Genomic DNA, 12,122 nt, shown 5'->3' on the forward strand with positions numbered 1-12,122 from the left:
ATTAGATTCGATTCACTCCATGTCATACCAAGGGACAGCGGGAAGCATTGGATACTACAAAAGCAACGGGCCTTGACAACATTCCAGTATCAGTACTGAAGACTTGTGCTGCAGAACTTGCCCCTCCCCAGCTAAAGTGTTCCAGTCCAGTTACAACACTGTCATTTACTTGACAATATCCAGGTGTGTCCTGGATACAAGAAACAGGATAAATCTTGCCCTATCAATCTACTCTTGATCATCAGTAAAGTAATGGAAGGTATCATCAAAAGTGCTATCAAGCAGCACCGGCTCACTAATGCCCTGTTTCTGTTCTGCCAGCATCACTTAGCTCCTGACATCTTTGGTTCAAACAGAATTGATCAAAAAGGATTCAATTCCAGAGGTTGAAGTGAAAATGACTGCCCTTACCAATCAATACAGCATTTAACCAAGTTTGGTATCAAGATGCCCCAGTAAAACTAGAGTAAATGGAAATCAGGAGAAAACTTTCCACTGGTTAGAGTCATACAAAGCAGCACAAAGGAGAAGATGGTTCTTGCTAATGGAGGTCCGTCATCTCAGCTCCAGGACATCCAGGAGTATCTCAGGGTCATGTCCAGGGCCCAACCATCATCAGCTGCTTCATCAATGACATTCCCGCCATCATAATGGTGAAATGGGATGCTCACCAACGATTGCACAATGTTCAGCATAATTTCCAACAAAAAAAGCTACTAAGGCATCCACATTCAAATGTAGAAATAACCAAGCTTGAGCTGACAAATCGCAAGTAATACTTACACCACACAAAAAACACATTCAACAAGGAGAAATCCAATCATCACCCCTAGATATTCAATAGCATTACTAATGTTGAATCACCCACTGTCAACATTCTGGGGGTCCCATTGACCAGAAACTGAACTGGACCAAAATAAATATTGCAGCTACAAGAGAGGGTTGGGGTTTGGGAATCCTGAAGTGTATAACTCATCACCCTACTCCCCAAAACATGTCTCCCATCAAAAAGACACTAGTCAGGAGAATGATAGAATACTCCCTATTTGCCCAGATGGGGAAAGCAATTCCAACAACACTCAGGAATCTTGACACAATGCAGAACAAAGTTGCCCTCTTGATTGGCACATGCACAAAAATTCAACCCCTTCACTTTACCGTAGTAGCAGTGTGTAGAACCTATAAAATGTGTTGCAGAAATTCAACAAGGATCCTCTGACAGTGCCTACCAAACCCATGACTATTACATTCTAGAAGTACAAAGGCAGAAGATACATAGGGCTATCCCCTGCAAATCTTCGACATACCATTTGGCATTCTCCTTGGTAAGGTGTACCAAAGACACTCAGTCTTAACTTGATTAATTTATTAGTTCTGAGAATATTGGCTCGCCAAAACAGGTTTTTTGTTCCACAGATGTTTCATTACCCTGCTGGGTAACATCATCAGTGTAGGCTCCAATGAAGCGCTGTGTTTTCCCATCTGTTATTTAAACTCTGGTGTCCATTGAGCTGGGTTACCTTACTTCTGATTTTCCTTTGCAGTGGAGTATATATAGAGTCTACCTCAACTTGTTTGTTGATGGCCTTCTTAGTGGACAGCCAGGCCTCTGGGAATTCCTGTGCTTGTCTCTGCTTGGCCTGTCCCAGGATCCTGGTGTTGTCCCAATCAAACTGGTGGTTTTCCTTATCCATGTGGATGGAGATCAGCGAGTATTGGGTGTGTCTTTTTGTTGCTAGTTGATGTTCATGTATTCTTGTGGATAATTTTCTTTTTGTCTGTCCAATTTAATTTTTGTCGCAGTCATTGCAGGGGATCTTGTATATTATGTTGGTCCTGTCCATAGTGGGTAACGGGTCTTTAGGTTAGCAGCTGGCGTAGGGTTCATGTAGATTTTTGTGCTATTCTCACGCCCAGCAGTTGTAGGAGTCTAGTGGTCAGTTCAGATGTGTTATTGATGTAAGATAATGTGATGAGTGTGTCAGGGCATCCAGTATCTTCCTGGTGCAAAGACTACAACAAACATTACATTGGACAGACAGGAAGAAAATTAGTCTCAAGAGTACACGAACATCAACTAGCAACAAAAACACACAATCAATACTCACTCATCTCCATCCACATGGATAAGAAAAACCACCAGTTCGATTGAGACAACACCAGGAACCTGGAACAGGCCAAGCACGGGGATTCCTAGAGGCCTGGTTCTACACTAAGAAGACCATCAACAAAACACAGAGCTAGACCCTACGTATACTGCACTGCGAAGGAAAACCAGAAGTGAAGTAACCAAATAAACGGACACCTGATTTAAAATACAGGTGGGAAACCACAACAGCACTTTATTGGAGGCTGCACAGATGTTACTCAGCAGGGTAATGAAACTTCTGCAGAACAACGAAGCAGCTCAGCAAGCCAACCAACAATAAAATCCATAACCCGATCTATAAATCTACTCAAAAACCTTAATTCTTGAGTATTCTGGTTCTAGATTGACCCATAAGAGGCAAATCCTCTCAGCACTTACTCTGTGAAGCCCCTTAAAAATCTTATGTTTCGATGAGATCACCTCTCATTCTTCGAAATTCTGATGAGTAAAATCCCAATGTGTTTAACGTTTGCTCTTAAGACAATCGTCCATACCTTGAATCATCCTACTGAGTCGTCTCTGAAACTCCCTCCAATGAAATAATAACTTTCCTTAAGTTTCATTAAATCCAAAGGAATTGTGGGGGTCTACCTGCACCAAATGGAAGGCAGCCCATCTTCTCAAGGGCAATTCGGAATCAGCAATAAAAGTTGACCCAGTCAATGATACCCAAATTCTATGCATGAATTAAAAAATATCATCATACTGCACGGGTGCAGGAATGCTGCTCGTGATCATCTTTCCTAGACAGCTTAATGGATCCTGGGAGTCAATTAATGGAATCCAGTCATGTTAAAATCTTAACCTACTTCTAACATCTATTGGAAATTAAACGTAAATCCAGTAACCCAAGTCACTGCAGGAGGATCAGCAATTCAACTTGTACCACAAAAATACTCAGATTAATTCCTTAGAGACAGACTGCGTTGATTGTGGAAGCTAGAAGATATAATACATATAGACCCAAGGTAGCCTGTGTCTGGGACACAGCCAATGGCCAGAAGATGCTTTCATGAAACATTTTCTGTTGAAGTAATCAAAGGCAAGTTTGTTTTAACGCAGAGCCACTGCAAATTACTGTTTCTTCATTCCCTGGTAATCCAGTTTGCCATAGATGGTCATAGGGTTTATAAAAGCCTCAAACATAACCACGGACAGAAATCAAGTTCCAGGGAAGAAAAGGGGTGGAGTCCATTTTTTTTAAACTCATCGTGGCATGTGGACATCACTAACTGGCCTGCATTTACTACCCATCCATAGCTGCCCTTGAAGAGATTTTGTAGTAACTCGTACAACTGAACAGCTAGGCAGGCCACTTCAGAGGGCAGTTGTGAGTAAGCCACATTGTGGGGGTCTGGAGTCACATGTAGGCAAAACCAGATGAGGATGGCAGATTTCCTTCCCTGAAGGATTTTGGTGAACCTGATGGCTTTTATTTGACAACTGACAATGGTTTCATGGTCATCAATGGATTCTTAATTTCAGATTTTTTTTATTGAATTCAAATTCCACTATCTGCCATGGTGGGATTCACCACCCAGGTGTCCAGACATCCGCTGAGTTTCTGGATTAATAGTCCAGCGATAATACCACTAGGCCATCTCCCACTATTCACATAATTGGGTGAGGGTGGGTCATATTTACATAACACAGGAGAGGGGCCAGATTTACACAAGAGGACAGGGGTGCAGTCTGTATTTCTAGTCAGCTATGAGCAGAGCTCCGTTTTCTGCTGGGCCAATTCAAAGCCTCGGCTGCCGTTGCCATTTCCATTTCCAAATAAAAACAAACTCTGGACGCTAGAAATCAGAATCAGAACAGAAATTGCTGGGACAACTCATCAAGTCTGGCAGCATCTTCACAGAGAGAAAGCAAAGTCAGCATTTTGAGTCTAGTGACCCTTGTTCAAAACCGATTCTAACTGGGAAAAGGTTGGTAAGTGTGCAAGAGAAGGGGTGTGTGGAAGGAGTAAACAATTGATGGAGATGGAGCCCAGACACAGGGGGGAAAATACCGAGCTGGGCAGACAAAGTTCTGGGTAGATAAAGTGTGAAGCTGGATGAACACAGCAGGCCAAGCAGCATCTCAGGAGCACAAAAGCTGACGTTTCTGGCCTAGACCCTTCATCAGAGAGGGGGATGGGGTGAGGGTTCTGGAATAAATAGGGAGAGAGGGGGAGGCGGACCGAAGATGGAGAGAAAAGATGATAAGTAGAGAGAACAGTATAGGCGGGGAGGTAGGGAGGGGACAGGCCAAGGAGGTGGGATGAGGTTAGTAGGTAGGAGATAGGGGTGCGGCTTGGGGTGGGAGGAAGGGATGGGTGAGAGGAAGAACAGGTTAGGGAGGCAGAGACAGGTTGGACTGGTTTTGGGATGCAGTGGGTGGGGGGGAAGAGCTGGGCTGGTTGTGTGGTGCAGTGGGGGGAGGGGACGAACTGGGCTGGTTTTGTGATGCGGTGGGGGAAGGGGAGATTTTGAAGCTGGTGAAGTCCACATTGATATCATTGGGCTGCAGGATTCCCAAGTGGAATATGAGTTGCTGTTCCTGCAACCTTCGGGTGGCATCATTGTGGCACTTACCTTGGATTCTCCAGCATCTGCAGTTCCCATTATCACAAGTTCTGGGTAGCAGCCCTTGCGATGACAAGGCCTGGTGTGTAGGGGATAGGGACAGGGACAGGGGAGAAGGAGTTTAGACCCTAAAGTTATTGAACTTGATACTGAGTCTGGAGGGCTACGGGACCCCCCAGCGGAAAGTGAAGTGTCGTTCTTCCAGCTTGTGTTCAGCTTCCCCAACAAGCCTGAGACAGGAGATGTCGGTCAGGGGACAGGGCGGTGTGTTAAAGTGGGCAGGCGGCAGGCAGCTGGAAGTTTTTCCAGCACTTTCTAACACCGTTACCATCACCTGCAGGTTCAAGCCGCCCGCCTCGAGCTCGGTCGCCAAACCCCCATCAATAACGGTCACCTCAGGCCTGTCCTCCATCCCCGGCCTCTGCCGCTCGCAGACACAGACGGAGGGAGGCCACGCCGCTCCCAGCCTCTTTTAAAAACATCCGGGCCACTCCCCACCAACGGCCGCCGCCGGTTTAAACCGGTGCACCGGTCAACGTGTTCCGCCGGCTCCTTCCGCAGATATTGGGTTCCGGCCCGGCGTGCGAGTGAGAATGCGGCCTCCTGATTGTCGTCGGGCCCCGCTCCCACTAAGGTGCACTTCCAACGGTCAGCTGTGCTGATGTGAACCTCATTCCCCAGGAAGTTCACTTCGGGGGAGGTAACTTTAATTTGGCCGGAGGGGTCCGGGACCGGGCTTTAACTGGACAGGCGCACGGAGGCAGACGATCGCGGGGTAACAGGTGAAACCTTGTTGCATAACGTTGTCTTCTCTTTATTTCTACCATTTCAGTCAGTGCTTCCCCCCCCCCCCCCCCCCCACAAAGGAGACCGCCTGGTTAACTTTTCTCAACGTTATTACCTCGTCTTCAAAGAGTCCTGCCCTTGCTGGGCTGCACTTTTCCTGCCAATTGATTGCCCAGAAGCCGGAATCCTGTGGAATTGAAGCCCTTAGACACCCAAAGCCCTTCCGTGTATCTCACTGCCACTGGAGCAAATACAGACAAGGACAGAAACAAAGTCGCTGGAAAAGCTCAGCAGGTCTGGCAGCATCTGTGGAGGAGGAAACAGTTCACGTTTAGGGTCCGGTGACCCTTCCTCAGAGAGAGGAAGTCATCAAAACTGTGGCATGCCTGTTTCTAGGCCCGAAACGTCAGCTTTTGTGCTCCTGAGATGCTGCTTGGCCTGCTGTGTTCATCCAGCCTCACACTTTGTTATCTTGGATTCTCCAGCATCTGCAGTTCCCATTATCTGTCATCACTATTGGCAGGAACAGGTTCAACCTCACTCTGCGACGTTGTAAGCCAATTTGTCCTTTATTGTTACCTGCAAGCCAGACATTTTAGCTGGGCTCAGTGAAGAGCGTAGAAGCATACACCAGGAGTAGCACCAACATTTCCCAAAAGGAGTATTTGATTTCATTTATTATTGTCATGGACTGACATTCGGTGAAAAGTGTTGTTTTGCATGCTAACCAGACAAATCCTACTTTACGTAAGTGCATCAGGGTAATTGAACAGAAAGCAACTACAAAGAAGGTGCAGGAAAAGGCCAGCTCAGAATATGAGAGGTCCGTTCATAAATCTGCTAACAACAGGGAAGAAAGTGTTCTTAAATCTGTTGATATGTGTTTTTAAACTTTTGTATTTTCTATCCAGTGGAAGAGAGTGGAAGAGTGTATAACTGGCGTGGGAAGGGTCTTTGACTATGTTAGCTGCTTTCCTGAGGCATCAGGAAATTTAGACAGAGTCAATGGAAGGAAAGCTGGTTTGCGTGATGGACTGGGCTGCATTCACAGCACTCTGATTTCTTACAACCTTGGCCAGACCAGTTGCCATACAAGCTGTGATGCATCCAGATAGGTTGCTTTCTATGTTGCATCTATAAAAATTGGTAAATGTCATTGTGGACATGCTGAATTTCCTTAGCCTTCTGAGAAAGTAGAGGTATTGGTGTTCTTTCATAATTGTAGCATTGATGTGGATGAACAAGGATAGATTGTTGGTTATTTTTACCCTTAGGAACTTGAAGCTTCACCTCAGGGACCTGTCCTCCATTCCGCTTCCTGAAGTCAATGACCAGCTCCTTCATTTTTTTTCTGACATTGAGGGAAAGATTGTTGTCTTTACACCATGCCATTGAGCTCTGTGTCTCTTTCCTGTACTCTGTCTTGTCGCTGTTTAAGACCTGGCCCACTATTATGTCATCAGCTAATTTGTAAATGGTGTTAGAACTTAATTCAGCCATATGTTCCTGAGCATATAAGGAGTATAATAAGGGGCTGAGTGCGCAGCCTTGTGGGATACTAGTGTTGATGATTATCATGGTGGAAGTGTCATTGCCTGTCAATGCTGATTGCAGTTTGTGGGTCAGGAAGTCAAGACCAGTCATCGAGGGGGGAGCAGAGTTGAAGGTCTTGGAATTTGGAGATGAGGTTGCTTGGAAATATAATGTTGAAGGTAAATAGGACTCTGACGTAGGTGTCTTTGTTATTCAGATGTTCCAGGGATGAGTTTAGGGCCAGCGAGATGGTGTCTGCTGTGGATCTATTGTGATGACTGGTGAATTGTAGCAGATCTAGGCAATCTGGGAGGCTACAGCTGATGTGTGCCAGTACTAACCTCTCTAAGCACTTCATACCTCTGAGCCAAGAGACCTGGCTTCATGTTCCGCCTGCTCCCAGACATGTATATGTAGTAACATCTCCAAGCAGGTTGATTAGAGAATATCTAGAAACTTGATTGGACCAGGTACATAAATACCCTGCTTATATCCTGGAGGCTGGAGTGAATGACTTGCCAGCAGACTCCTCAGTGCCTTTCTTCCAATTGTAAGCCATAAATTAGGAGAGTGTGATGGAATCCTTCCCAGTTGTCTAGATGACTACTATTTCAGCAATATTGAAGACGCTGTACATCATCTAGGACAAAGAAATCTGCTTGACCCGTTCACTGCCTTAAATATTCACTCCCTCCACCCATGGCATACAGTGGTGGTAGTGACTGTTGTGTACAAGAGCACTCAGCACCTTACAAAGGCATCTTCCACAGATTGCTCCTGGATGCAATTTGAGAATTAATAACAGATTTACAAAGAAAAATTTAAAGCAACATTTTATATCATAGAATCCCTGCAGTACTGGTAGAGGCCATTTGGTCCATCGAGACTGCACCAATCCTCTCAAGAGCATCTGACTGAGACCCAAGGACTCAAAGGGCTGTGAGTCTATGGTGGTCAGTACCCCAGAGTGTCGTGAACATCAAGATGTTGAACAAATTTGAGATGATAGATTTTAATCAGCCATGGATTAGAGGGCCGTTGGGATGAGGAGCAAGCAGGGAAGGAATTGAAGTCAAGATGAGATCAGCCATGACTGTATTAAGTGGCAGAGCAGGTTTAAACGGCTGAAATGCACACTCCTGCTTCGAGGTTTACATTCTTACAATCCCTGGGCTGAAATGGATGACTTTAATCAAGCACAGCTGAACAGACAAATATTTGAAATATCAGGAAGTTGATGGCCATGCAGAGTTGACACAAAGGGGAGTTGAGGTTTGGGGCAGATTAGTTGTGATTTTGTTAAACAGCAGGTCAGGCTTTGCAGGCCAAACAGCCTATTCCTGTTCCTATTTGTTATGTACCTCTCTCCTACCTCCTCATTCTATTTAATCCATAATTCCATACACTTTTCTCTTGATCTTCAGGGTGGAACATAATCAGATACCTTTTGGAAACCCAGACATCTATTGCACTTGTGACTGCCTCAAAAAATATAACTACATGAATCAGACATTAACTACTATTTTCAACTCTATGCTTTTTGAACAATTATATCAACCAATCTGTCTCTGATAAATGCCAATAATTTCCCCAGAATTGATACTAAGCTGACAATTGAGGAAGAACTGCAGTTGGTGAAGGTGCTATTTTTAGATTGACATGTTAAACTGAGGCTCCATCTACTACCTCGGGTGAACTTCAAAAATCCCAGTGATTCTATTTTGAAAAACAAGCAGGGAGTTATCCTGACGTACATTTACCAATTGGTTAATATCACAAAGCAGCTCATTTTGTTGCTATATTGATACTGTTGGGAATTTCATATGAATTAGCTAGCGCTTTGGTGGCTTCACATCAAACTATATGCTGGTTGGTAGCAACTGCAGTACTAGGTGCAGTTCTGGTCACCACACTTATAGAAAGGATGTGGTTGCACTAGAAATGATACAGAGGATGCTGCCTGATGCTGGAGGATCAGAGTTATGAGAAAAGATTAGCTAGGTTCGGGTTGTTTTCCTTGGAGCAGTGAAGGTTAAGAGAGGACCTAATGGAGGGATATAAGATTAAAAGGGCCATAGATATAGTTGATAGGAAGGCACCATGGATGGGATGAGCAGCCAATAACCAGGAGCATGGAATTACGGTAAAAGGTAAAAGGTTCAGAGGAGAATTGAGGAGAAGATTTTTCACCCAAAAGTTGTTGGGAGTCTGGAACTTGCTGTCAGGAATGTTGGTGGAATCAGAAAATCCCGTAACATTGAAGTAGTGTTAAGATATTCATTTGCAGCACTGTGGTCTCGAGCTACAGTGTCCTAGATGATGTGCAGTTGGAGAATGGAGTTATCGTCGTCAAGAGTTTTGTGATGCCCGTATCCGTGATGTACTGACGGGCCACCTTCTGTGCTACAATCGGTTGTCAATGCTTTAAAGTATTTAGTGCCTACTAAAATTGCAATGTAAATATATTTTTATTTTTCCTTACAGATTTTGTGAATTTATGCAGAATTATGGGGGTTAAGGGACTGTGGAAACTGCTGGAGTGTGCAGGACAACCTATCAATCCAGAAACACTTGAAGGAAAAATACTCGCTGTTGGTATCCTTTATATAACTACTGCTGCCCATTAGAATGACTTGTATTCACAGCTTTGGTAGCAGCTGACAAAGCAAATGATATCAATATGGTATTTGCCATTTCAGCTACACTGCTGATGTAAAAATAATTTTTCTCTTCACTTTGTGATATAAATCCCAGTGGTAATGAAAGGTGGACAGCTGCCATGGAAGAAATAGGTTGACATGAATTTTTATATAACATTTTATATGTTCTACCTAATATTTAGCTCCTCAAGTATGCATAAATCAAAAAGGCAGGGGGCAAAGAAAATGAAAATTCTGGCGCTGCTTTGTTTTTGTGTCAAGTCAGTTCTGGATGTGAGTTTGCTCGCTGAGCTGGAAGGTTAGTTTTCAGACGTTTCGTCACTTTTTTTTCATTTGAAAAAAATATACTTTATTCATAAGATGTACAAAAAAAACATATTTATACACCTACCCAGTCATGCAGGTCGCTCCGGGTTACCCATTGGGTATGTACTGCAACTGAAGGAAAAAAAACAAACAAAAAAGAAAAAAAAACAAAGCAAAGAAAATACCCCGGCAGTTGTCACCCCGCACAGTCCCAGTTGGTCCCCTGACCAGTTGGGGAAGGCGCCAGCTGGGCCCAGTTACCAGATAGGGCCCTTTTTTCTATTCTGGACAAGGGGTTTCATACGGTGGTCTTTCCCCACCGCACCTTGGCGGCGGCTGCCCCAAGCTTTAGCGCGTCCCTCAGCACGTAGGCCTGGACCTTGGAGTGCGCCAGTCTGCAACACTCGGTCGGGGTCAGTTCTTTCAGCTGGCAGACCAGCAAGTTGCGGGCAGACCAAAGAGCGTCTTTCACCGCATTGATGGTCCTCCAGGCGCAGTTGATGTTGGTCTCTGTGTGTGTCCCGGGAAACAGCCCGTAGAGCACGGAGTCCCGTGTCACGGAGCTGCTCGGGACGAACCTCGACAAATACCACTGCATCCCCCTCCAGACCTCCTGCGCATAGGCACACTCCAGAAGGAGGTGATCGACAGTCTCCTCCCCGCAACAGCCACCTCAAGGGCAGCGTGCGTTGGCGCAGAGATTCCGGGCATGCATAAAGGATCTCACTGGCAGAGCCCCTCTCACCGCCAGCCAAGCAATGTCCTTGTGCTTGTTTGAAAGTTCTGGCGATGAGGCATTCTGCCAAACGACTTTGGCAATCTGCGTGGGGAACCACATGACGGGATCCACCCTCCCCTTCTCCTGAAGGGTTTTGAGGATACTACGTGCTGACCACTGCCTGACGGCCTTGTGGTCAAAGGTGTTTCCTTTCAAAAATTTCTCCACGAAGGACAGGTAGTACGGGACGGTCCAACTACTCGGAGCGTTCCGCAGCAACGAGGCCAGGCCCATCCTTCGCAACACCGGGGACAGGTAGAACCTCAGTAAGTAGTGACACTTGGTGTTTGCGTACTGAGGATCTACGCACAGCTTGGTGCAGCCGCACACAAAGGTAGCCGTCAGGGCGAGGGTGGCATTTGGTACGCCCTTTTCCCCCATTTTCCAGGTCTTTGTACAATGTGTCCCTGCGGACCCGGTCCATCCTCGACCCCCAAATGAAGTGGAAAATGGCCCGGGTGACCACAGCGGCGCAGGTCCAGGGAATAGGCCAGGCCTGCGCCACATACAACAGTACCGAAAGCCCCTCACACCTGACAACCAGGTTTTTACCGGCGATGGAGACGAACCGGAGCGTCCACCTGCCCAGCTTCTGCTTCAGTTTGGTGATACGCTCCTCCCAAGTCTTAGTGCACGCCCCAGCTCCACCGAACCAAACACCCAGCACCTTCAGGTAGTCTGTCCTGACGGTGAAGGGGATGAAGGAGCAGTCGTCGCAGTTCCCGAAGAACATGGCCTCGCTCTTACCCCTATTGACTTTGGCACCCGAGGCCAGTCCATGTACAGGGAGGTCTTGACCTGAAGGCCTCCGCTGCCTGGGATAGGCACGCCCTTCAGGCTCACATCCTTCCTGATGGATGCGGCGAAGGGCTGCACACAGCACATGAACAAGGCAGGAGAGAGTGGGCAGCCCTGCTTGACTCCAGATCTGACGGGAAAACTGTCCGATTCCCACCCGTTGATTGAGACTGTGCTAACGATGGTGTAGAGCAGCCGGATCCAATTGCGGATGCCCTCCGCGAACCCCAATTTGGAGAGCACGTCCCTCATGTAAGCATGAGAGACCCTGTCGAAGGCCTTCTCCTGGTCCAGGCTGATGACGCAGGTGTCCACCCACCTGTCCTGCACGTAGGCGATCGTATCCCTGATGAGCACGAGGCTGTCAGCGATCTTCCTGCCCGGCACAGCACAGGTTTGGTCAGGGTGAATCACCGACTCCAGGACAGACCTGATCCGGTTGGCTATGACCTTGGCTGGCATTTTGTAGTCCACGTTCAAGAGTGAAATGGGACGCCAATTCTTAATTTCTTCCCTCTCCCCCTTCCTCTTGTAAATGAGGG

At 46.3% G+C, this 12,122-nt stretch overlaps 2 protein-coding genes across 5 annotated transcripts in view; one reads left to right on the forward strand and one right to left on the reverse strand.

Annotated features, from left to right (window-relative positions):
* Nucleotides 1-5,277, reverse strand: part of zgc:172121 (uncharacterized protein LOC337599 homolog) — a 38,100-nt gene extending 32,823 nt beyond the window's left edge. Inside the window, exon 1 of one of the 4 annotated variants that reach the window (XM_048532785.2) lies at nucleotides 5,054-5,277. In XM_048532785.2, coding sequence (XP_048388742.1) covers nucleotides 5,054-5,131 — 78 coding nt within the window. In that variant the 5' untranslated portion in view covers nucleotides 5,132-5,277. The other 3 variants (XM_048532787.2, XM_048532784.2, XM_048532786.2) reach the window with 3 other exon arrangements.
* ercc5 (excision repair cross-complementation group 5) overlaps nucleotides 1-12,122 on the forward strand; it is a 113,062-nt gene that overhangs the window by 51,700 nt on the left and 49,240 nt on the right. The window contains exons 11-13 of the mRNA XM_059646914.1: nucleotides 5,060-5,302; nucleotides 6,000-6,057; nucleotides 9,523-9,633. Of these exons, the coding sequence (XP_059502897.1) occupies nucleotides 5,060-5,302; nucleotides 6,000-6,057; nucleotides 9,523-9,633 (412 nt within the window). The remainder of the gene's footprint in view (nucleotides 1-5,059; nucleotides 5,303-5,999; nucleotides 6,058-9,522; nucleotides 9,634-12,122) is intronic.

Source organism: Stegostoma tigrinum, chromosome 6, assembly GCF_030684315.1.
Source record: "Stegostoma tigrinum isolate sSteTig4 chromosome 6, sSteTig4.hap1, whole genome shotgun sequence".
Classification (NCBI taxonomy): Eukaryota; Metazoa; Chordata; class Chondrichthyes; order Orectolobiformes; family Stegostomatidae; genus Stegostoma; species Stegostoma tigrinum.